Source organism: Ornithorhynchus anatinus, chromosome 19 (assembly GCF_004115215.2).
Source record: "Ornithorhynchus anatinus isolate Pmale09 chromosome 19, mOrnAna1.pri.v4, whole genome shotgun sequence".
Classification (NCBI taxonomy): domain Eukaryota; kingdom Metazoa; phylum Chordata; class Mammalia; order Monotremata; family Ornithorhynchidae; genus Ornithorhynchus; species Ornithorhynchus anatinus.
The window spans coordinates 624,395-649,706 of record NC_041746.1 but is presented as its reverse complement, the minus strand read 5'-3'; the positions used below and the strand labels follow the sequence as shown (position 1 = coordinate 649,706).

At 54.6% G+C, this 25,312-nt stretch overlaps 2 protein-coding genes across 2 annotated transcripts; one reads left to right on the top strand and one right to left on the bottom strand.

Moving 5' to 3' along the window:
- The first annotated feature begins 608 nt into the window (after positions 1–608).
- RAB4A (RAB4A, member RAS oncogene family) lies at positions 609–16,227 on the top strand. Its single transcript, XM_029047562.2, has 8 exons — positions 609–758; positions 6,106–6,186; positions 7,180–7,294; positions 9,449–9,511; positions 10,994–11,148; positions 13,703–13,798; positions 14,871–15,012; positions 15,635–16,227. The coding sequence occupies exons 1-7, from the start codon at positions 728–730 to the stop codon at positions 14,984–14,986; spliced, it is 657 nt and encodes a 218-aa protein (XP_028903395.1). The 5' UTR covers positions 609–727; the 3' UTR covers positions 14,987–15,012; positions 15,635–16,227.
- Positions 16,228–18,727: 2,500 nt separating this feature from the next.
- Positions 18,728–25,312, bottom strand: LOC100088981 (centriole, cilia and spindle associated protein). Its single transcript, XM_029047631.2, has 3 exons — positions 25,129–25,312; positions 21,935–22,200; positions 18,728–20,677 (listed from the first exon to the last, which is right to left on the bottom strand). Exons 1-3 carry the CDS (start codon positions 25,310–25,312, stop codon positions 20,498–20,500), a joined length of 630 nt encoding a protein of 209 aa, XP_028903464.1. The 3' UTR covers positions 18,728–20,497.

Here is a 25,312-nt window from a genome sequence, read left to right as displayed (position 1 = left end):
GCCCATCTGCCTGTGAGAGTGTGCCCAACTGTCTGTGAGGTTGTGCCCATCTGACAGGAAGGGTGTGAGCATCTGCCTGTGAGGGTGTGCCCGTCTGTCAGGGAGGGGGTGCCATCTGCCTGTGAGGGGGTGCCCGTCTGACAGGAAGGGTGTGCCCATCTGTCTGTGAGGGGGTGCCCGTCTGTCAGGGAGGGGGTGCCCATCTGCCTGTGAGGGTGTGCCTGTCTGTCAGGGAGGGGGTGCCATCTGCCTGTGAGGGTGTGCCCATCTGCCTGTGAGGGTGTGCCCAACTGTCAGTGAGGGTGTGCCCGTCTGTCAGTTTGTGAGGGTGTGTCTTCCGCCCCTGAGGGTGTCCCCTCCTGTCAGTCCGTCAGACCGCGCCCACCCTCAGGCCTTCCCGAGGGGGCATGGCGCATGCGCGGCCCGCCGCGCTCCGACCCCTCCCCGCGGGCGGCCCGACCGCGCACGTGCGCCTTGTTTTGGAGGGCGGCGGCGCGCAGGCGCGACGCGGGAGGGAGGGGAGGCCGCCCGGGGGGCCCCCCGGGAGGACTGCGCCTGCGCGGGAGCCGTTGCCTTGGGGATCGGGCCGCGCCCCTCGCGCGCCCCTCGCGCGCTCCTCCCCCCCTCCCCCCTTTCCGGTCCCAGCCGGTCCGATCCGGTTCCAGCCGGTCCCGGCCGGTCCGGCCCGCCCGGGGGAGGCCCAGGGGGCCGCCTCGCTCCGCGCAAGATGTCGCAGACCGCCATGTCCGAGACCTACGGTGAGGAGGACGACGACGACGACGACGAGGAGGTTGAGGAGGAAGGGGAAAGGAAATGGGCAATGGGGGCGCGCGCGCCGTTGGGGCCGTTGCCTCCTGGAGGAGCCCCCCCCGTCCCCCCCATCTTCCATATTGGGGGGGGGGGGGGATCGGGCCAGTCAGTCCAGCCTATTTACTGAACGCTTATTCCTTCAGGCAGTCCTTAGGTCGTTGTTATTGAGCCCTCGCCGTACTGAGCGCTTGGGAGAGGACGGGGCGAGGCGCGAGAAGCAGCAGGGCCCAGTGGCAAGGGCGTGCGACGCAGAGGTTCAATAAATAATAATGATAATAATAGTGATGGTTTTTGGACGTTCATTCAGTCGTATTTATTGAGCGCCTACTGTGGGCAGAGCCCTGGACTAAGCGCTTGGGAGAGGACGGGGCTAGTCCATGTGAGAAGCGGCGGGGCCTGGTGGCAAGAGTAAGGGCTTGGGAATCAGAGGTTAAATAAATAATAATAATAATGATGATATTTGTACATTCATTCATATTGAGTGCTTAACACTGGGCAGAGCACTGGACTAAGCACTTGGGAGAGGACGGTGTGAGTCCACGCGAGAAACAGCAGGGCCTAGTGGCAAGAGCAAGGGCTTGGGAGTCAGAGGTTAAATAAATAATAATGATGATAATAACGATGATGGTATTCGTACATTTATTCATTCAGTCGTATTTATCGAGCACTTGTTGTGGGCAGAACGCTGGACTGAGCGCTTGGGAGAGGACGGTGCCAGTCCATGTGAGAAGCAGCAGGGCCTGGTGGCAAGGGCTTGGGAGTCAGAGGTTCAAGAAATAGTAATAATAAGAGTGATTGTATCTGTACATTTATTCATTCAGTCGTATTTATTGAGCACCTTCTGTGGGCAGAACGCTGTATTGAGCGCTTGGGAGAGGACGGTGCCAGTCCATGTGAGAAGCAGCAGGGCCTGGTGGCAAGGGCTTGGGAGTCAGAGGTTCAAGAAATAGTAATAATAATCATAGTGATTGTATCTGTACATTTATTCATTCAGTCGTATTTATTGAGCACCTTCTGTGGGCAGAACGCTGTATTGAGCGCTTGGGAGAGGACGGTGCCAGTCCATGTGAGAAGCAGCAGGGCCTGGTGGCAAGGGCTTGGGAGTCAGAGGTTCAAGAAATAGTAATAATAATCACAGTGATTGTATCTATTTATTTATTCAGTTGCATTTATTGAGCGCCTACTGTGGGCAGAGCACTGGACTAAGCGCTTGGGAGAGGATGGTGCCAGTCTACGCGAGAAGCAGCATGGCCTAGTGGCAAGGGCTTGGGAGTCAGAGGTTAAATAAATACTACTACTAATTATAGTGATTATATTTGTTTATTCACTCAGTTGTATTTTTTGAGCACTTACTGTGGGCAGAACACTGGACTAAGTGCTTGGGAGAGGATGGTGCCAGTCCATGTGAGAAGCAGCAGGGCCTGGTGGCAAGGGCTTGGGAGTCAGAGGTTCAAGAAATAATAATGATGATAATGATGATGGTATTTGTATATGCATTCAGTCACATTTATTGAGCGCTTACGGGGGGCAGAGCACTGGACTGAGCGCTTGGGAGAGGACGGTGCCAGTCCATGTGAGAAGCAGCAGGGCCTGGTGGCAAGGGCTTGGGAGTCAGAGGTTCAATAAATAGTAATAATAATAATAATAATGATTATATCTGTTTATTCATTCAGTTGTATTTATTGAGCACTTACTATGGGCAGAGCACTGGACTAAGCGCTTGGGAGAGGATGGTGCGAGGCCACGCGAGAAGCAGCACGGCTTAGTGGCTAGGGCTTGGGAGTCAGAGGTTCAATAAATACTACTACTAATAATAGTGATTATATTTGTTTATTCATTCAGTTGTATTTTTTGAGCGCTTATGGGGGGCAGAGCACTGGACTAAGCGCTTGGGAGAGGATGGTGCCAGTCCACGAGAGAAGCAGCGGGGCCTAGTGGCAAGAGCAAGGGCTTGGGAGCCAGAGGTTAAATAAAAAATAATAATGATGATGGTATTTGTTCATTCATTCAGTCGTATTTATTGAGCCCTTACTGTGTGCAGAGCACTGTACTAAGTACTTGGAAAGTACAACTCAGCAACAAATAGAGACAATCACTGCCCACAGCAGACTGAAGTGATTACTATGTGCCAAGCACTGTTCTAAGCACCGGGGTAGATACAAGGTAATTAGGTTGGACACAGTCCCTGACCTACATGGGGTTCACACTCTTCACCCCCATTTTACAGATGAGGTAACGGAGGATCGGAGAAGTTAAAGTGACTTGCCTAAGGTCACACAGCAGGCATGTGGCAGAGCCGGCATTCGAACTCAGGTCCTTCTGACTCCCAGGCCCGTGCTCTCTCCACTAAGCCACACTGCTTCTCAGATTAAGAGTGTGAGCCCTATGTGGGACAGGGACTGTGTCCAACCTGATTAACTTGAGTCTACCCCAGCTCTTAGAACAGTGCTTGGCACATAGTAAGTGCCTAACAAGTACCATTATTAGTAGTAGTAGTAGCGGGAGCCTTGTTCTTCCTGGAGGAGAACTTGAATCGAGGCCTTTTGGTCCCCACACTCCACAGAGAGTGACGCGGAAGAGAGCCGGAATAGAGGTGGGGGCAAGGGGATGGAGAGGCTTGAATAATAATATTGACTGTGGTATTTATGAAGTGCACACCAAAGGCCAATCTCTGTACTAAGTGCTGAGGAAGATGCTATACAATCAGATTAGATACAGTCCCAGAAGCCAGTGACCTGACGTTTCTACTTGACTTGGAAGGAAATGAGAAGCCACTGTAAAGCGGAGAGAGGCATGAGCTGAAAATGAAGGATTTTCCATCCTGCTTTCAGCCGGACTCATAATAATAATAATAGGGTATTAAGAGCCCTTCTGTGTGCTGAGCACTGGGGTAGATACAAGATTATCAGTTCCTGTCCCATGGGGGACTCACAATCCATTTAATTCCCATTTTTCAGATGAGGAAACGGAGGCCTAGAGAGGCTAAGTGACTTGGCAGAGCCGTTCCTCCCAGCGGGGTCACCTTCCCCTACCTAAAGCCATCTTTTCCGGGCATTCCTGGTTCTCCCTCTCTCGCTCCCTTTCCCTCCTTCTCTCCCTTCTTCTCTCCTTCCTTCTTTTCCTGCTTACTTCTCCCCTCCTTCTCTCCCTCTTCCCCCTCTGTCCTTGCCATCTCTCAGCACTCGCACCCCTTAACATAGGGGAATTCTCTCCCTTTGGTTTTGTGGGATCAGGTCATTGGCAAGTGAGCCGTTCATTAGGGATCCTGGGACTGTGGGCAAGTCACTTCACTTCTCTGTGCCTCAGTTCCCTCATCTGTAAAATGGGGATGAAGACTGTGAGCCTCATGTGGGACAACCTCATTCCCCTGTATCCACCCCAGCGCTTAGAACAGTGCTCTGCACGTAGTAAGCGCTTAACAAATACCAACATTATTATTATTATATTATTATTATTAACTAGACATTGGAAAAGGCCTGCAGGAACCATCTTATCCCCGAGGTTTAGGTTTGCCCCCGCTCCCTCTTAGACTGGGAGCCCAAGCGGGACAGAGACAGAGCGAGAAGCAGCGTGGCTCAGTGGAAAGAGCAGGGGCTTTGGAGTCAGAGGTCATGAGTTCGAATCCCAGTTCTGCCACTTGTCAGCTGTGTGACTGTGGGCGAGTCACTTAACTTCTCTGTGCCTCAGTTCCCTCATCTGTAAAATGGGGATGAAGACTGTGAGCCCCACGTGGGACAACCTGATTTCCCTGTGTCTACCCCAGCGCTTAGAACAGTGCGCTGCACATAGTAAGCGCTTAACAAATACCAACATAACATAATACCATGTCTAATCGGATTCTCCTTGTCTCTCCTGCAGCACTGAGCCCAGCGCTTGGTACCTAGTAGGGGCTGAATGAAGGCCAAAATCATTTTTATTTCTAATATGAAATAGGTCCGTGGTTGTATTTGCCTTTGAGTCGTATGACATTTGTCTACAGACCTTTACAGCGCACTCTTTTCCTTTTCAGTTTTGTTTATTAAGATTTTACTGCTACCTTTCAAGTTGACTTTTCTTGATCTTATTTTCCATTTTTCCTATTCCTGTCACTCGCCTTAATTGACCAGGATTCCTTACACTCAGAGTGTCTGCATATAGGTTGTTAACTCGGTGCTCATTTTTGAACACCCCATGATTGACCGTGCACTGGGAATTGTATGAAAAGCTAGGGGTGGGGGCTTACTGTGTAAGAGATACCTGCCTGACCCTCACCAACTTGCCCTTTATAGTGGAGCCATGCATACACAAGTTGCTAAATTTCCAATAGATAAACAAGAGGATAGTTGAGAAAGTTGAGTGCGACCAAGAAATAAATGCCATCATTGCAGGTGAATGTGTGAAGTACAGGTGTTTCCACGCTGACCTGAGGTGGCAGCCAGGCAACTCTTGCTCCAATTAGGAAGTGGCTTTTCGCCTTTGGCAGGACCTTGCCCAAATAATTCCATAGGTCCTTTCCCAGAAATCCCTTCGTCCTCTTTCCCTTCCCCCAAAAAGAGAATTGGTGCTAGGCTCTGGGCATTGTCCCTCCCTTCTTCTCTTTTGTCTTGGAATGGTGGTTCCAGTAAAGTTAAGAAGATGATAGCATTCCCTGGCAAAGACTCTGTTGTCAATTGTATTCAAATTGACCTTTGTGATCTCATACCCAAAATACACTCCTACCAAACTGTAGTATCCTTGTTCGGTTACAGTTCCGGCAGGAGTCCCCTTCTGTGTGGGCAACCAGTTGCAGTTGTTATTATTAATAATAATAATAGTGCTTATTAAGTGTTTACTGTCTGCCAAGCACTTACTAACCACTGGGGTAAATGCAAGATAATTAGACTGGACCCAGTTCCTATCCCCTTGGGGATCATAGTCTAACTACGAGGGGGTAGGATTTAATCCACATCTTACAGAAGAACAAACTGAGGCGGAGAGGAAGTGAAATGACGTGGCCAAAGTCACACAGCAGACAAGCGACAGCGCTGGGATTAGAACCCAGGTCTTCCAACTCCTAGGCTCGTATTCTTTCCCCTAGACCGCGCTGCTTCCCACCCAAGCCGGGTTTACTGCTGTCATAAAGGCCTTTCCTCAGATTTCTCACAATGTGTACGTGGAAGGACGGGTGGCAGGAGGAGCCCAGAGTCCACCTGCTTCTCTCCACCGTCCCTTGGCCTCAGGCTCTGGTCTCGGTCCTACCGTAACTAGATGGCAATTGGTCTGAGACCCTCTTCACAAGTTCTGCCTTCTCATCCGGGTTTCCCCTCCTCTTTCCAGATTTTCTGTTTAAGTTCTTGGTCATTGGAAACGCAGGAACCGGCAAGTCCTGTTTGCTTCATCAGTTTATCGAGAAGAAATGTAAGTAATGTCCCCAGTGGCATTCCCGACCTTCCTTCCCGAGCAGTCGGGAAGCTGACCGGGCCCCCGGCCTGGGGTTTGGATCTGGATCTGGGTTTGGGTCACTAAAGCTTGAAAGACAGCCTCGACCTCGGTGGAGGCCTTTAAAATACGGACACCGACATTTCCCACTGATGTTGAGTGGACTCTATTCTGAGGCATCAGAGTTGCAGTAAGGCTCTTTTCTCCTTGTTCCTGGGCTTTGGTAAAGGGGCTCAAGCCCAGGTGAGAGTTAAGGGTCCCCTGTGATTATTATGAAAGTGTCTCCACTGCTCTGAAATAGCCAGTAGATCTTGCATTGGTGCATTCCATCAGTGCAGGGAAGCGGTCTGGAACTGGTTTTCAAAAATCTTAGTCCCACCAAAGTAATCTCTGACCCCCAAAATGTGCATGAGCTCCTTCCGACCTTTAACCTCATCATCTCCTTGCCACCCCTGCATTCCCCTTCCCTTCTGGCCATCTCTGCCACCCCTCTTCCCTCTTAGCCCGCTATCATTAGGCAGAGAGTAAAGCACCCAATTCCATTTGGTTTCCACTCCCCAGGGACGAGGCCTGAGACTCTCCTTCCGATCAGGGCTGAAGAGGCCAAGGTATTGGCCTTTGGGCACCATTAGCTCATTCTGAAGTTCGTCCTTGTCCAGGCCTCATCTCCCTCCCCGCGCCCCCCTTCCCCTGCCCCCTTTTTGTCCTCCCTCTGCACCCTCTTCCCCTATGCCAAGGTACCCGTCGTCGTCCTGACGTTCCCCTTGGCCTCACCGTCCACTGTCCTCCACAGGGCTTTCCAAGGAAGCCGGGCTAGAGGGAAGCAGGCGATAGAGTACCCGGGAGCCGCTAGCCCGCCAGCTCGGGCCACGGCCAGTTCTCTCCGACGGGGTGCCGGGAGGGGAGCGGGCAAAACCCGTTTCATCAAGTCCCAGACTAATGACTGGATTAAAAAAATTTTTTCTTTTGTAGTTAAAGACGACTCCAATCACACCATAGGAGTGGAGTTTGGATCCAAAATAATTAATGTCGGTGGAAAATACGTCAAATTACAGATATGGGATACAGCAGGACAAGAAAGATTCAGGTATTCCTTTCATCTCTATTCATCCAAGCGGCTGACATTAGATCAGGACTGTAGCCATTGCTTTTCCTTCAGTCAGAGGTTCCAGGTCTCCTCCTCGACCAAGCAGATCCAAGCTTCGTGGCAAATGAGGCCCTTTCCGTTCACTGAAAGCGTTAATGCCCTTCTGACATTCCACTTCAGATTTTGCAGAGGTTCACTCGTGCTCTGAAAACCCGTGGCCCATGAATGGACACCCCCTCCCAGAGTTGAGAAGGCTCAGCTGGCTAGGCAAACCAGGGCAAGAGAGGATCTCCCAGGGAGCAGTTAAAAGCAGGGGCTGAAAACTGGGGTGATTCCGTCTTCGGCGAGCCCGAGTTTCTTAGTCTGCTTGTGTGAGCCTCCAGTCACAGTTTATACAAAGCCGGGTGCCCCACGGATCAAAAGTTCGGTCCTGTAAATGCTTTACAGTCCTGTAAATGCTTGACTGACCACCTAGTATGCACAGCACTGAACTGCGTGTTTGGGAGAGTACCCGAGAGATAGCTGGCACGATCCCCACCTTCAAGGAGCTTCCAAGTTAAAGCCGGACCCGAGATCCCAAAAAAGGCGGCAGACACCTCTGATGGATGGGGAATTGAAGATAGCATCGAGCATGTTAAATTTGGAACTGGAGAAAAGAAAGAGGTCTCTGTCTTTTTCCAAAGTATCCCAGCGGTGGGAGAGGCTTTAGAGTTTGCCTCTGAAAACTGGCCCAGGTCAGATCTTTGAAGTCCAGTGGAGTCCAGGGCCAAGAAGGCTAAATCTGTTTGGTAAATTAAATTGGGAAAAAGGCGTATGTTCTGCAGTAGAAACTGCGTAAGTCAAGTGGGAAATGCTTGTCTTCTGGGGATAGATGTCGCAGACTGCATGCCAAAGATTCTTTTTCTTTTCAAAACAATTCCCCAGGAATAAAACCAATCAATGATATTTATTGAGCGCTTACTGTGTGCAGAGCACTGTGCTAGACACATGGGAGCATACAGTGCAAACAGAGTTGGTAGACATGTTCCCTGCCCACGATGAGCTTCTAGTCTGTGGGGGAGTCAGAAATTAATATAAATAAATTATGATTATGGTCGTAAGTGCTGTGGAGGCTGAGGGAAGGCTAAATAAAGGATGCAAATTTGAGTTTAAGGATGATGCAGAAGGGTATGGGAGAAGAGGAAATGAGGGCCTAGGCGGGGAAGGCCTCTTGGGAGAGGATGTGTCTTCATTAAGGCTTGGAAGGTGGAGACCGTGATTGTCGGATGTGAAGAAGGAGGACATTCCAGGCCAGAGGGAGGACATGGGCGAGAGGTCGGTGGCGAGATAGTCAAGATGGAGGTGTAGCGAGTAGGCTGGCATTAGAGGAGTAAAGTATTAGAGCAAGATGTAGTAGAAGAAAAGGGAGATACGGTAGGAGGGGGAAAGGTGATTAAGTGCTTTAAAGCTGATGGTAAGGAGTTTCTCTTGGATGCAAAAATGGGTGGGCAACGGCTGGAGGTTCTTGAGGAATGGGGAAACGCGGACTGAACGTTTCTGTAGGAAAATGACCCAGCCTGCCGAGCGAAGTATGGTTTGGAGTAGGGAGAGTCAAAAGGAAATCTTTTCTTAAGTGTTAAAGCTTTTCCCTCACCCCTTTCAGTTTGCCCAAGTTAGCACGCTAGTGGTCTTTGGACAATATCAGATGTCAACACCATTTATTCCTTGTTACCCAGGGCCTGGCTTTTTTCACAAATAAAGCCTATAATTGTATTGTGCGAAAATGTAAATAGAGCCAAATGGTTTCCCTTCTGCCAGCCATGTGAGTGCTTCGCAAAGAACTTTCACCTAGGGCGGTCAGGTCTCAGAAGCGGAGGCTGCGGAGAATCCTCTGTAGGGAAATCTCCTTCCTTGCTGAATTCCCCAAGAACGTTGGTCAGCCAGGGCTGCTGGCCGGAACTGGCCAACCGGCCCCCACTCTGGCCCCGCTTCTCCCATCCTATTAGCTCCGATCCTAACAGAGTGGGACCTGGACGTCAAGTCTAGCCAGGTCACACAGTGCGGATCCTGGGGATCTGTCAGGAAGCTGAAAAGGCTCTTTTCCCCTTCATCGGAACAGCTGGAATGAAAAGATGACTTTTAGAGCCAATAACCTGGCCCAAATCCTTCTTTCAGGTCTGTGACAAGAAGTTACTATAGAGGGGCCGCGGGGGCCCTCCTCGTCTACGACATCACCAGGTAACTGGGCGCCATAGCGTGGGCATCCGAGACTCTCTGCTTTTTCTCTCTGGACTCTTCAGACCCCAGGAGCAGGCTCACTGAAGAAAGCAGTTCAGGCCCCCACCCCGGAGTCCCATCTCTCCACACCAGTTCCTAGAGCAAAGAGCTGGAGCTTCAGGGGCCACAAAATACTAGGGAAAAATGATTCCACTCGCCAGATACAGGATGGGAGACAAATGGGATAGGCCTAAGGACAGAGGAAATAGACCCGGCGGTCGTGAACCAGCCGAAGGCAAAGGAGGTGTAGTGATCAAGGCTGCCCAGAAAGCAACCCGCTTGCTTCTGAAGTTGGGAGGGAAGAGTACAGGTCTGGGAGTTGGTGGACTCGGCTTCTAGTCCCAGCTCTGTCCCTGGCTTGCTGTGGGTCCTGTGGCTAGTCACTTCACATCTCTGGGCTCTCAGCTTCCTCATCTGTAAAATGAGGTAGAATAATATCAACCTCGTCCTGTTTCCCAAGGACCTTACAAGGATGAAAGTGAGATGAGTAATGAGCGAATGGTCTGTAAAATTCAAGGTATCGGTGGGCATCGTTGTTAGGGGATTGGGAGCAGTTTGGGGTATCACACTGTCAAAGGGCTAGAGAAAGTCGGAGGGAGCCCAGGGGATAGAATTGGGACGGGGGCCTCTGAGGTGAGGATGGAGCTTCACTTGGAAAAAAGGGAAGTGGAAGGGATGTGCTGCCGGAGCTGAGGAAGAGCGGCACCTGGGAACCCCCAGGGTTCTCAAACTCAGAGAAGGGGCCGACTGGGTTTTGCTCCTGGATTTACAACTACTGTGGATTGTTTCTTCCCACTCAGCGAAGCCACTTATTGCTTGGGTTTTCTAGCAGCTTAAAGGCCTGATGAACCACACTCCATTTGCTGGAGATCCAGGGAAGAAGTGGGGAGAGATGTGTGAAAGTTGGGGGTGTCCCAGGAGGCTCCGGAAGGGGTGGGATGCAACTGTGAGGTCTGGGAAGGGCCTCGGGACCTCTGGAGCCTCCTCTAAGCCTCTGCGCTGAGGCCTCTGTCCCACCTCTATGAATGCAGGGGCACCGAGAGAGCAGCAGGCTGACCTGCCACTTTCTAGGACCCTGGTCACTCAGGTGCCATGGGGCACAATCAGCCCCGATCCCCTCCTCCCCACCACAAAGGAATGCCATAAGGTTGGTCTGAGCGGGGGGGACATGGAGAACTTGGAATGACTAACTGGAATCTCCCAGATCCCCCCGCCGCCTGCCTGCACCTGGGCCGTCCTTGGGAGCACCCAATTGGGGCTTGCGCTTCCGCTTATGTGCTTCCCAGAGGGCGATGACCCCTCTGGAGCCTTCAGGTTCAACCCCCCTCGCAACAGCTAGAAGGCCCGGGAGGAAGGTGGGGTAAGCTGTGGTCCACCGGCCCACACTCTGGCTAGGGACATCACTTCATTCTGCTCCCATTTCTGTGCTCTTGTGGTACCCAGCCGAGAAACCTACAACGCGCTAACCAATTGGCTCACGGATGCCAGGATGCTAGCAAGTCAAAATATCGTCATCATACTGTGCGGCAACAAGAAGGACCTGGATGCAGATCGGGAAGTTACTTTCTTGGAAGCTTCCAGGTTCGCTCAGGAAAATGGTAGGTGGCTTCTAAGAGCACATTTCATTTCTCTTGATGTATTCAGAAATCACCCTGCCAGTTGTCATCGATTGGTCATAAAACACTAAACGGAGGGCTCGGGAGAATGCCTCAGAAGCAAAACACAACATTCCCCCCATCGGGGAGTTTACAGTCTGTAAGGGAGGGAGAGAGGCAGGCAGACAGAACTTGTAGTTGGCATATAGTAAGCACTTAGCAAATACCATCGTTATTATTATTAGTAGGACCAGCAGGCGGAGAGTCAAGATGGAGGGAGGCACGGTGGGAAAGTGAGCAGTGAAGGTTGAGAGGAGCGGAGGGAGCTAGGAGGAGCTGGGGAGAAAGCCGATTTGTGTGAGATTTTTCCGGTGGGATTTGGATCTGGTTAAGCACTCTGAGACCCCACGGCACTGAAGTCCTTATCCTTAAACTCTGCCATTTCCCTAGTCATTTATGTGATTTAGTCCGTCATCCCCACTGGACTGCAATTTCCTTATAGGCGGAGGTAGGGTGTACCGACCCATTTGTTTTCAATTCTCCCAAGCGCTTAGTCCAGGGTTTGGCTCAAAGTGCTTAATAAGTACCATCGATTGAATGGGTTGGGATCAATCCCAGACTTGACCCCAAGCTTTTATTTCAAGTCTGGTCACTTCTGCCATATTGAGCAGTCAGGATACCGTGAGGGTGCATGGGTTCGAAGCACGGATAGGATCTGCTGGGGACCCCAGAAGGGACACCTGGGGGGGTGTCTCCCTGTCCCTTGGGCCCCGGCTCCCTGCGGGGAGAATGCCTTGGTCATTCTAGCCCCCTACCCTGTGCCCTCTGGCACACTCCAGCTCTCTTGTCACTCAGGTGGACTTCCAGGATGCTGGGGGCCACCGGGAGAAGAGGCTCAGGCAGGGGAAAGGGCCAGGAGCTGCCTGAGTCAGCCACCCAGATGTCCAAGGCCTCGGAGGCCTGCGACCCTAAGCTCACCTTGGGCAGGGAATGTGTCTTCATTGTTCTATTGTACTCTCCCAAGCACTTAGTACAGTGCTTTGTACACAGTAAGCGCTCAGTAAAAACGATCGAATGAATGCAGTGTGGGCAGTGCTGAAGGTAGAATCTTTCTGCCCTTCCGGCCAGTCGGGTGAGGAGAAGGGGCGGGGAGGGTTAAAGCTCAGCCTGAGGAGTTGAATTCATTCAGTCCTGTTTATTGAGCGCTTACTGTGTGCAGAGCACTGTACTAAGCGCTTATCAGTGTTGGGATGATGGCCTCTTGGGATTGAGCTGAAATGGGCAACCCAACAATCCCAGATCCGAAATTGGTTCTCAGTGGGAAAGGGTTATTCTTTTGCCTTATGGAGAGCTAAGGGGAGGGAAACGTGCTGGCCTGTGGGGCGGGGAGAGGAACCTGGAAATAGGCGTCAGTGCCTCCACCCCCTCAATCCCCTCACCTCCCTTCTCTGGGAGCTAAAACCCATGTGCAGGACTCAGTGGTCCCAGCTCCACTCGAGAAAGGGTCGAAAACTTGGCCGGCGGGTCCAGCACATAGTAGCAGTGTTTACTTAGCCCTCATTTGATGTGGTGTTGCGTGGTGCGGTGTCGTACGTGCTTGGGAAGCCCAGAATAAGCCAGGGACAACTTCCCCGGGGCCCACAAGGACCGTCCCACCAAAGCATCCCTGTGGGTCTCCCCGACACGTCCCAGAGCTGCGGCCCGCAGCCTGCCCGCCGGAGAGAGAGCCAGGGGCACCACTGAATGTTCTGTAGATCTGCTTTCCTAGAGAAGGACTCCGGCTTTGGCTCAGAAAAGCATTTCTGGAAGTCACAGAAGGGGTGGTGGAGCGCTCGCTGGGTGCATTGCGCTGTACTGTACTGAACACTGGGGCAAATCCAACAGAAACACGTATACATTCCCTGTCCACAGAGTGCTCCCACTCTAACAGGCTTGGAGAAAATTTCTCTCTATTCTGGCGCCGATGGGCCCAGTGGAGCGACTTGGTGTCTGTCACTGTCTGGTTGGATGCAGGACGGGGAGGGAGGCGGAGGTGTCAGCAAGATGGATGGTTAAACGAGTCAGATTAGTTCCACTCGAGGTAACCAGTCTGAGGCTGCGCTCCCAGGCTGCCAGAAATTTCTTCCAGCTCAAGTTTGGAACCAAGTTCCAGGCCAAGCATGGCCTTAACTTACTTGACCTTGAAGCAGTGTGATCAAGTGGAAAGAACCCAGGTCTTGGAGTCTGAGGACCTGAGTTCTAATCCCAGCTCTGACGTTTGCCCGCTCTATGACCTCGGAGTCGCTTAACATTTCTGAGCCTGTTTCTTCATCTCTAAAATGGGGATTCAATACCTGTTCTCCCTCTTCTCCCTCTCCTTTAGACTGGGAGGCTCATGTGGAACAGGGACTCTGTCTGACCTGGATTCACTTGTATCTATCCCAGAAGAGACTCCAAGACTCCAATTATTATTGTGCCCCTGTGAGAGAAGCAAACAATTTCTCCAGGGATTGTCCGTGATGGTTCTGAAATGCCGGGTTCTAATTGTGCACTCTTCTCTTTCGGGCACCAAAACCAGAGCTCATGTTCTTGGAAACCAGTGCGCTGACGGGGGAAAACGTCGAAGAAGCTTTCGTTCAGTGTGCAAGAAAAATACTTAATAAAATTGAGTCAGGTAAGAAAGTTTTCCTTTTGCCCAGAGGGTTTGCAGTTTTGCCACGTGTGGGAAACCTCAGGGGCGCAGGCCAACGGAGTCTTCAGTTGCCCACAGGGCAGGCAGGCACCAAGGCTCAGGCAGCACGACCTGTGCCTTCTGGGGAGAAGTGTTTTGCCAAATTTGAAACGCAAGCATTGGCTGCACCGAAATGGAAGCCCACATCTCCTCCTCCTCCTCCTCCTCCACCCTCCTGGTGCCGCCTGCTTCTGCAGCCCTCAGAGCCTAAGCCGAGGGGAAGGGAGAGCCAGGGTGGTGACGGAAAATCCGTGTCTGCAAGCCACAGCCTTTCCTGGATTTGCGAACGAAAAGGAATCAGACTCGGGTCTCCCTACCCCCGCCCCTGCTGTCTGAGGGATTCTCTGGCCCGAGTTGTCACCTGGAGCTGAGGGGTGGCAGCGGGTACTAGCCCTGGAGGCAACTTCCAAAAACTCTGGGTGGTCCATTTTCCCATGTTGTAGCCCCTAGGGCTGATCCTCCGTTTGGCAGCTAAAAAAAAATAATCACATTGGAAGCAAGATTTCCAGTCGAATGGAGGGGAGTCCCTCAGGTTGTCGTTCCAAGGACAGAGGGAACTATGATAGTTTGGGGGAGGGTTAACCTCTTCACCCATCAAAACTATGCCTCTCATTTTGTTGCTTTATTTTCGACCCTTCTCTGTTGAGCAACCACCAGCGTTATTTAACCAAAGGGCAGTAGGACCTCTCTCGCACTTGAACATCCTTGGTTGAAAGTTGGGGATTAAAGACTTTCAAAGCTGGCTTTTCTTTTCCAAGCATCTTTGAAAGGAAGGGGGTCGTGGTGGGCAAGCCTTGTGAGTACCGCTGCATTCTGAGGTCTGGGATTGTCTTAGGCAGAGACCTTTCAAACTGGGCCGCGGCCCATCCTGTTTCTAGAGTACAGATGGTGAAAGGTCAGGCAGGTTTTGGTGCAGAGTAAAGGGATGGGTGGGGAAGGGGTGGGGAGAGCTCTCCAAGGATACCCCACTCGTGGTGGAGGCATCTAGTGAAAAGGAGGCTTTCTTCCTCTCCAGGGGAGCTGGATCCAGAACGAATGGGCTCCGGGATTCAGTACGGAGATGCTGCCCTGCGACAGCTCAGATCCCCGCGTCGAGCCCAGGCCCAGAGCGTTCAGGATTGTGGCTGCTAGAGGCGCTGGCACCACGGAAACCCGAGGTAACTACGGTGCCCGCGCAGCCCGGGGCCTCGCGGCACTGTCTCCGGCCGCCCCGGCAGGGAACTAGTCCACCTACTCCAGTTCACTGCAGCTGGACTGCGGAGCCAGGGAGAAAACGGTGCCCGTGGATCCCCGAGCACACGGGCTTCATGCCCGGTGGACCGGTGCTTCTGGGAGAACTGAGGCCGTGAGCCAGGCGAAAAACCTCCTTCCCCAACTGGTTATGCCCTGGCTTGGCCACGGGCACAATGTGTGTGTTCTGAGGAAGGGGAGCGAGAGGCCAGGCAGGCCGTGGTCCTTAAACGTGTTCCCGAGAGGTCTGGAGAAGCTCTCTGGCTGGTGCCATGTGGCCGAGCATCCCTAAGCTACAGGCCCTCTGGATCCCCTTGAGCCACAGGGTGGGGAAACTGAGCCAAAAAGGGACAGTCCACCTAAAAGGTTCTCCGGCTTGCAGCACTCTTCCTGTCAAGTGACGTGGGGCGGGGTGGGGAAGACGCCTGGGGCCTTAAGCAGTGATTCCTGCGCCTCTCAGAGCCAGCGGGGCAATGATGGGGGAGAGGCCCAGAAGCTACGATCCATGCACCAGTAGTGATGGGGTTGGGGGGCTTCGCTCTCTTGCAGCCGGACGCCCGCCCGGAACAGGCCGGCGGCCCTGCGGGTTTGCCATCATCTCTCCACTGCCGTGACCGAACTCTGCCGTGGCCGGCAAAGCTGAGGGGCCGCCCCCGGCCGGGCAGACCGAGCTCACCGGCCGGACGCCGCCGAAAGACGGGACTCATGTATGTACAAACCTCCCATCCCGTGTCTTCCCTCTCCCCTCGCCTTTCAGACACTGCTGCATCCTGTACCTGTAGCGCAGCACCCAGCGTCAGGGGCCAGCGCATGATACCTGATGGACGATAAGAGAATGTTGCACTAAATGCAGTTTAATATTTTATTTTTTTTTAATCCTATGGACTAAAACTTGTTGATCGTGAAGTGGGCTCGATCCTCCCCTCTGTGTGTTTATTTGCCCGCGGGGCTCTCGTTCCGAGCGGCCGGTAAAGCCGCCGGCCCGCGGCCCCGTCCCCTTCCCCGCCCCGCCTCCTCCCCCTGCGCATCACTGGGTGTGTTGAGCCGGGCCGGGCCCGGCCCCGTGCTGAAGCCTCAGCGATGGAGTCGGTGATTAATGTGGGAAAAATAAAGTGGAAAGTAATTTTTGTTTTTCAATTGAAGATCAATCGGTCCCGTCTTCTGCTTTTTAAAAACTCCCAATTCCCTCTTGTGTGGTGAAACTCTCGTGAGCCATTGAAGGCCGGGTGGATGTGGGGGTGGCGGACTCGTCACTGACCTCTGACCGTGAGGTTCCCGAAGCTCCGGGGTGGACGCGGCTGGGCCTGGACCCTCCCTGAGGTGGAGCCGGGGGCACTCGAACACGCGCCCTCATACAGTCGCCCATATCCAATAGCCAGGAACTGCTCTAACCTTAAAAATGATGCAGCCAACGGAGAAGCGATGGCAGGCCGTGACGACGACTCCCCGCCCCACCCCGGGGCTTACTCGGGAGGATTGCACCCATCTGCTGCTGGGGGCGGCGCTCCGTGCCCCTCTTACTCTTTCTTGAGCCCACTGCATTTTCTCTAAGTGACCTGCAAGTCCCCCGAGGCCTGCAGGCGTTTCAGAAAGGTAAGCGATCACCCTCGCTCAGGGCTGAGGCACTGGGGGCCTTCCTGGGGAGAAGCAGGGTGGCTTAGTGGAAAAAGCACGGGCTTGGGAGTCAGAGGTCTTGGATTCTAATCCCGGCTCCGCCACCTGTCAGCTGTCTTGGAGCAAGTCACTTACCTTCTCTGGGCCTCAGTTACCTCCTCTGTAAAATAGGGATGAAGACCGTGAGCCCCGAGTGGGACAACTTGATACCCTCGTATCTTTCCCAGCGCTTAGAACAGTGCTTGGCACATAGTAGGTGCTTAACCAAATACCATCATTATAATTCCTCCCATTAGGAGGACGGAGGAAAATGTGCCCTAGCAGAGACCTGGCCCCAGCCCCCGTGCCGGCCCTCCTGCTGCTTGGCGCCACCCTATTAGAGGATGGTCGCTGCCGCTCAGTGCTTACCCGAGCCGATGGGGGAGGGACGCCGCAGCTGAAGGCCGCAGTCGATCCGCCACGACCCTCCACGGTCGAACTCTTGGAAAACAGGCCGGTCCGGGAAGAGTCGGGGGCCTTACTAGCCTCCAGGTGGCGGGGGGCAGGGCTGAGAGCCCGAGCCCAGACGACAGGCAAGCGCCGTCTCTGTGGGAGACCTAGAGCCGCCCACTCTGGCCCCCCTTGCATCTGCTCCCGCTCTTGGCACCCAGTGGGCATGAAACAAGATCACTAGACTAAAAGAGCGAGACCTCAGCAGCCGTGCCTCTCACACCTTTTAGGGGAACATCCCTAATGCTAGAGGAAGCCCCCGAGCCGGGGGAAACTGACGAGGCTTGCAGGGCCGCCTGGGCGCCGACCGAGTGGCCCCGTCCATCCTCCTTCCACCCCCACCAAGCAGGCCAGGGCCTGGCCGAATGCCATTTTAGAACATAATGGTGACGCTGGTGGTTATAGAACATAACTAGAACATTTAGAACGTACTAGGTAATGGTGAAGTTTTAAAATAACTTCTTTCGCGCTGCAACTCTAAAAATTCAAGTAATTCTAGGAAGGTATTTGAAAGTGACCTCCCTTCCTTCTCCCCATCGTACAGGGAAACTTTGGCCACTAAGCTTGCCCTTTAATTTTCAGCACTTTCCTATTCCACGTCAACTGTACAGTATAAGTATTTTATGTTTTATAGAAGCAGTGTGGCCGAATGGCAAGACCATGCGCCTGGGAATCGGGCACCTGGGTTTTAATCCCGGCACCACCACTTGTCTGCCGTGGGACCTTGAGCAAGTCACTTCACTTTTCTGGGCCTCAGCTGCCTCATCTGTAAAATGGGGATTAAGACTGAGAGACCAATGTGGGACAGGGACTACGTTCCACCCTATTATCTTGTATTTACCCCAGCACTCGGTACAATGACCGGCACGTAATGGGAGCTTAACAGGTACCACAATTATAATTATTATTTTAGAACATTTCCATTTTAACCTTTAACTCCCATCTTGACCTTTGCTTTCAAAACAACGAAGTACAGAGACTCAGCCGTATCGAACCAGGGCTAGCAAACACCCGCCCGGCCTGTTGGCCGCCGCCGCCCCTCCTCCCCGACCTCGTGAGCACCCACCGTCCCGAGAGCAGACACGTGAGTAGGAGCAGGAAAGACAAAACATTGTACTCACCCGCACGATTGGGCTTTCGCCTCACGGGAGCTGGCCACCTTCTCCGTCCCCACCGCCACCTCTTCACGCCGGGCACCGGCGATGCCTCGGCTTCCGTGCCGGACGGGAAGAGTCGAGAGAGTCGGCTCTTCAGCGTGGGCTGGAGCTGAAGGCAGGAGGGGAAATCCAGGGAAGGCCCCGCTCGGGTTAGACAAACACCCTGAGGCTGTGATGACGCTGGGCCGGTGAGGGGAAGGTCGGGGGTGACGGGGTGGTAATGGGGACGGGGCAGGGGATGGGCACTGCTGCTGTGCGGAGTGTCGGTGTTTCCTGCCGAGGCCCCGTTGTGGGATGCTAGCAGAACAGGGGTTCCCCGGACACGCTCTCCCCTCTCTCGAAACCCAGCGGGATTTTCCACGTGAACAGAAGCCCCTTCACATTTGGCTTTCAGCTATTTTATTCACATTGTAGGTTTGGTCACAGCACATTAAGATACAGAAGGTTAAGAAAAACACCCCAGACTGTTGGGTAAAAAACCTGACTGAAATGGCAGTGGTCAGTTTAAGACTCCCCCTCCCCTCCCCACCCCACCCACCCAACATTTAAAGTGACCACAGTGCTCAAAGACACAGGAACAGAGAAACATCCCCGAACCCAGCGGGACCCGCTTTGAGGAGACAGCTGTGCCACTGTAGGCCTCCATTGCTGGTGTCTGGCCCCGGCTGGGACCTTGGGTGTTCCCGGGGTTTCCTACCTCCCTCCATGTGAGCTAGGTCACAGTCACTACAAAGAAACCCCATCCAACGGCCTACCCTTGACATTCTCTGTCCCTAGGAAGAGCGGTGAAGTCAAAGGTTTCCCACTACCCGATTGTGCCACGCTGTGCAATAGTGATTACGTTCCAAACCGTCCACAGGGCGAGCCCCGTGGGACTGGGCTAACTTTGGGCCTCAGTTCCTGAAACCCTTCTTCTGGAAGCCGGCGCCGACCATCTCCCCCGAGGGCCTGAGATGGAGAGATTTTCCTTTTCGGACCCACCAGCTCAGCCCCGGGCGCTCCTCGGCCGGCGGCCCCCTCCCTCCTGCAGCAGAGCCGGTGGCCCTGGCCGCTGGGCCGGCCCCCGCTGCAGGTGGGCCCTGAGGACAAGGGGGTTTCTGTCTGGCTCTTCCTCCCAAATATCCTTCATGTGGGAGGGGGAAATCCCCAAATTATTAAATTTAGGAAGATTGTACTCGCTTGTGTGTACACATGCACACAACACACACACACTCTCTCTCTCTCATTCTGCTCTGTACAAGAAACATTGGTCACATCAAATTGAAAGTAGGAAAATGTGTGCCTGCAGGGCACCAAGCTGGATTGGGGTTTGGTCAGGGCCAAGGAGGGGGGGCTTGCAACGGCATCCCTTTCCCACTTTCCCTCAGGCCTGGAACCAACCCGTCTTCCGAGAAAGCCTCGGGGGTCCAAGGGACCCAGAGGCACACTTGAGGTGGCCTGAAGTGACTCCGACCCCAGCAGGAAAGGGGGCTGGCCAAAGCCCGGGACACGGACTCCAGACGGGACCCTCGGCACTGCTTTCTTGGGGCCGGGCAGCCACTCGTGGCCACGGCCGTGTCTGGATTAGGAAGCGTGGGCCGTGCAGCCTGACTCATGCCGCGTGCCCGGTCTCGGCCGCCCCCCACCAGTCATGCCACGCCGCAGACAATGCCCCTCCCGCACAGGTGGACACTGCCCCACTCTTGACCGCGCAGCGCAGGGCACAATGCCCACCCCCCAAGCCAAGCAGCGCGCAAGACTGAGAGCAGTAAAGGACCGAAAGGCCGTTTTCCCCATCACAGTACCTCTGGCACACCACAGACGCAGCTCCCGCCGAGGGGCAGGGAACGGTCCCCGCCAGGATCCGGCCTACGTAAGAATCGCCGATGACCCGACGCCAGCTTGCCTCCGCGGGGTCCCCGAAGGCCACCCCAAAAGGCCACCCGACGGCCGTGTCTCACCTCGGCAGGCCAAGCCGCCGAGGTTCGGGGCAGCCCTCCCGAGCAGCCTCAAGCGCACAGCCTGGGCCGGCCGAACCAGCGAGTCGGAACTAGGCCGAGCGACCTGACCCTGGCCCACCTGCCCCTGGACCACCTGACCCGGGACCGCCTGACCCTGGGCGACCCTGCGGAGCCCCCGAAAGACCCGCAAGGCTGGCCCCGGTCTCGGCCCTTCACCGCACTCGAGCAGAGTAGCAGCGCATGTACTCGGTCACCCAGGGGCTCTCGGCCGACGGCGGCTTCGCCCTCCTGGGCTTCTCCCCATCCTCCGCAGGGTTTCGCTGTCGCTCGTTGCCCATTTTCCTCTTCTCCGCCTGATTTCGGTTCTTGGCTCGGATTGCCGAAGCATGAATCTACCAAGAGTTACACACACGCCCACACAAACAAAACCAAATAAAGAAAATAAAAACACCACAGATTTTTAAGAACAGTTGATGGAGTCAGTTCAGGGAAGAGGCACACTGCTGATTTTATTCTAGAATCTTCTCTTGCTCAGGCCATAGCCCCGACGCTCTTGGGAGCGAATGTCTGCGCGCCTTCCCGGCCCCAGAAGCCCCGCGCCTTGCTCCCACCAAACGCGGAAGCTGGTGGCATACTGGGCGCACTTCAAACCGACACACAGATGCTAATGAAGCTAATGGATGATCAATTTGTAACTATTTAACGGTGGGGCCACATGAACATAACAACAGGAAACCCCAACAGCTGCCGAGCGGTGAACTGAAATGGGGCAACTGATAACAAGGAGACCCAAAGAAACCAATGAGGTTAAGACACGGACAGCACAGGCCCAGCCCCAGCGGCAGCACGGCTGGGAGCCGGGGACGCCGGTAGCAGGCGGCCCAGCCCAGTGGTCTGTGACCGGACAGGAGCGGCTCCTGCCGAACAGGGACCTTAAGTGCGTCGGGAGACAGAGAGGTGGAGGTGAACATGGTGCCCAGAGGCAACCCAAAAGCCCCACAAGGGGCAGGCTGTGTGTGTGTGTGTGTATAATAATAATAATGTTGGTATTTGTTAAGCGCTTACTATGTGCAGAGCACTGATCTAAGCGCTGGGGGAGATACAGGGTCATCGGGTTGTCCCACGTGAGGCTCAGTCTTAATTCCCATTATACAGAGGAGGGAACTGAAGCATAGAGAAGTTAAGTGACTTGCTCACAGTCACACAGCTGACGAGTGGCAGAGCCGGGATTCAAACCCATGACCTCTGACTCCCAAGCCCGGGCTCTTTCCACTGAGCCATGCTGCTTCTCTATATGTGCATATGTACATGCGTGCAGGTGTGTGCACGTGCAAGGTAAGGCCAGGACGGCAGATCTGGCGCCAGCCCGTCCAGTCCCACATACCCCCACGGGCGCGCTCCGCCATCAGCGGTGGTATCTCCAAGCCCCAAGGTGACCCAGCGCTTAGTTCAGTGCTGGGCACGTAGTAAGAGCTTAAATACCACAATAAGCATCAACCACATCTTAGCAAATCTGGCAAAGGGGTGGAAGCCGAGAGGCGGCCGGGGTCAGCGCCCACCCAGCCGGCCCACGCCCCTCGGTGCCAGCCCCTCGGTGCCGGCAGGGGTCGGGCCCAAAGCCGGGCGCCGAAACCGTGGGAGAAACTCACCTCGCGGGTCGAGGCCGAAGCGCAGACGTTGTGTGTTTTCTGAGCCCCCGTGTCAGTCTGCTTTTCTCCCCAGCCGTACAGAGCGAACGGGTGCTTGTTCTCTCTGACTCTGGCGGCTCTCTGGGGGCTGCCCGGAGGCTTCTGGTCCCCTCGGTCGGGCAAGGCACTGGGGCGGCGCGGGGCATCCCTGGGACCCATCTGCTTGTTGACTTCATTCTTCTCGGCTTGTTCCTCAGACTGGCCTCGCTCACCCGGTTCCAGAGAGTCTTTCGGAGGGGGTGGGAGGAGAGAAGGACAGGTTATCCGTGTCTAAGGAGACTCGTGGTCCCAGCAGGGCCCAGACCCTCTCGCTCCAGGGGGGCGAGGTAGGACCATCCCCGGGGCTGCCTCTGACGCTGCAGTTTCTCGCAGCAGAAATAAAGAAGTCTGGCTCTGTCTCATCATCTCCGAGGACCCGAGGAGCGTCAGCGGGTCACAGGCCGGTCAGAGACTCGGACCCCGTGAGAGAGACGGTGACGGCCCCCGCAGCTGGGAATCCAGCGGCTCCTCCCATCACCCCAACACTGAGAATCAGGGAGCCCTGGCTGCCATTGACCCCACAGCTGGGAATCCGGGAGGCCCCACGACCCAGGAAGTTGGCACTCGCACCTGCCGTCTTTAGCCTCCCTGCAGGCGCACTAAGATCTGTCCCAGAGAAATGAAATTTGTCACAAGTGTTCTCGGCAACATGACCCGATTGCTCCTCCCAGTCCCACAGCATTTACGTCCATATCTGTCATTTATTTATTTATATTAATGTCTGTCTCCCCCTGCAGACTCTAAGATCGTTGTGGGCAGGGAATGCGTCTGTTTATTGTGATAGTGTACTCTCCCAAGGCGCTTAGTACAGTGCTCTGCACACAGCAAGCCCTCAATAACTACGATTGAATGCCCCTCCTCTCCGCCAACTCTGGTCGAGGCCCAGGTCACTGTGCACCAGATCATGTCAGCCAGGCCGCCCTGTCCCAACAGGGAAGGTGATTCTCTCCTCTTCCAAGATGCCTCTCTCCATAGACACACACACACACACACACACAAAGTTATCGATCGATCAATCAATGATATTTACTGAATGCTTACTCTGTGTGCGGAGCACTGGACTGAGTGTGACGATTCCCTCGGTCTCCCTGTCAGCTGGGAAACGATTCCTGTTCTTCCTTAGAGACCTCCGTCCCGCTCCTCCCCCGTCCAGTATTTTCAACTGTGCTAAGCCTCAGCCTTCCTCCACACAGGTAACGTCCCAACACACAACACAGGGTCGGGCCTGGAGGTCAGACCAGGCCTCCGGGGTTGGTTTTTCCCCCGGGGGGGGGAGGGCATTCCGTCGCTAGGTTCAGGACAGTATTTTAATCCCTCCTTTGGTTTAGAAAGCTCTGAGGCAAAATCACCGCCAAATGGAAAATGACATCATTTGAGGAAATGCCAAGTCAAGCGTCAGCACAAGAATGACAAGTTGCAGCAAAGAGCCACAGCAACAACGACATCCCTCCTTCAGCTCCCGGCGGTCCGGCCAGGCTCTTGAAGTCCAAGCAGGGATGGCCGTACCTGGTTCCCTAGTGGAAAGGGCAAGGCCCTGGAGGTCAGGAGACCTGGGTTCGAATCCCAGCTCCTCCACTTGGCTGCTGGCTGACCTTAGACGAGTCAGTTAACTTCTCTGGGCCTCAAGCTTCTCATCTGTAACATGGGGATCGGATCCCTCCTCTCCCTCACCCTGTGAGCCCTGTGTGGGGCAGGGGACTGGGCCCATCTAATCTGATCGTATCTACCCCAAGATCTGGCACACTGCTTGGCGCATAGTCAACACCTAATACCATAATCGATATTTTGCCCACATATAAACCCGCGCGCACACACAACACCACAATCGGCATTGTGCCCACATATAAACATGTGCACGCACAACACTACAATATTATAACACACATACACACACACATACGCCTCCCACTCCCGCATCAGCGTGATTTGCTCCCTTTGCTCTTCCCCCCTCCTCTCCCCACAGCACTTGGAATTATACATATATATATGATTCTATTTATATTGATTCCTATTTACTTGTATTGATGTCTGTCCCCCTCTCGAGACTGCGAGCCCACCGTGGGCAGGGAATGTCACCGTTTATTACTCTGTTGTCCTTTCCAAGCGCTTAGTACGGTGCTCTGCACACAGTAAGCGCTCAATAAATATGATTGAATGAATGCCCTGCTTCTCTCAGTGTAAATTGCAACATTAGCAGAGCAAGAACTGGGCCTCACTTTCAGTGCCAATAAGAGGCAGGGAGGGAGGGATTGGTGGGAGACATGAAGGGGAAGCAGGAAGGCAGGCAAGGGAGGGAGGAAGACAGGTGGACAGGGAAGGGATGGGAGAGGCAGGATGGGAAGTAGAAAGACAGGCCGGGCCTCACTTTCTGTGCTAATAAGAGGCAGGGAGGCCAAGAGGGGTTGGTGGGAGACAGGTAGGGGAAGTAGGAAGGCCGGCAAGGGAGGGAGGAAGACAGGCGGACAGAGGAGGGGTGAGGGAGGCAGGAAGGGAAGCGGAAAGACAGGCCGAGCCTCACTTTCTGTGCTAATAGGAGGCAGGGAGGCAAAGAGGGGTTGGCGGGACACAGGAAGGGGAAGCGGGAAGGCCGGCAAGGGAGGGAGGCGGACAGGCGGACAGGGAAGAGGGGAAGACGGGCGGACGGAGGAGGGACGGGGGAAGCAGGAAGGGAAGGAGGGAGGCAGGCAGGGGAGCGGAGAGACAGGGAAGCGAGGGAGGGCGGTGGGGGAGACGAGAAGCAGGAGAAACCCTTCCCGGGAACCAAGGCAACGAGCTGAGCGCAGCCCCCTCCCACCCGCCCAAGCGCCCACGCACCCCCTTATTTGACAGCTCCCTCGGCGGAGGGGGAGGAGGAGGAGGAGGAGGAGGAAGAGGAGGAGGAAGAGGAGGAGGACGAAGAGAGCGCGATGGCCTCCCACTCCCCCGCTGGAGCGGCACCGGAGGGAATAATCATCATCCTAAGAATAACAAGAGTGACGGTATTTGTTGAGCGCTTATTACGTGGCCGGCCCCGTACTAAGCGCTGGGGCGGCTGAGGGGGAGGGGGACGGGTCGGGGGCGACCCCCGGGGGGGCGGGGGGGAGGGTCCCAAGGCCCAAACGGGCGGGCTGGCCTACCTGCGGGCCGGTCCTGGTCCCCGAGCCAGGGCCAGTGGGCCTGCTCCAGCATCCTCCGGGCCCGCCGGTAGCGGAGCAGCTCCCGGTAGCGGGGCCCGCAGGCCTCCCACGGCGGGTCCTGGAACCGCTTCATGTACTCGCTGCGCACCCGGCGTCCCGGCCCCGGCCCCGACCCCGGCCCCAT

Excerpts from the sequence above, each read along its gene's own strand:
- RAB4A (XM_029047562.2), top strand. The coding sequence starts at position 728 with ATGTCGCAGACCGCCATGTCCGAGACCTACG. Across the intron at positions 6,187-7,179 it reads TCAGTTTATCGAGAAGAAAT|TTAAAGACGACTCCAATCAC; the intron begins GTAAGTAATGTC and ends TTTCTTTTGTAG. Across the intron at positions 7,295-9,448 it reads GCAGGACAAGAAAGATTCAG|GTCTGTGACAAGAAGTTACT; the intron begins GTATTCCTTTCA and ends TCCTTCTTTCAG.
- LOC100088981 (XM_029047631.2), bottom strand. The coding sequence starts at position 25,312 with ATGGGGCCGGGGTCGGGGCCGGGGCCGGGACGCCGGGTGCGCAGCGAG. Across the intron at positions 22,201-25,128 it reads GGACCAGGACCGGCCCGCAG|ACTCTCTGGAACCGGGTGAG; the intron begins GTAGGCCAGCCC and ends CCCCTCCGAAAG. Across the intron at positions 20,678-21,934 it reads CTTCGGCCTCGACCCGCGAG|ATTCATGCTTCGGCAATCCG; the intron begins GTGAGTTTCTCC and ends AACTCTTGGTAG.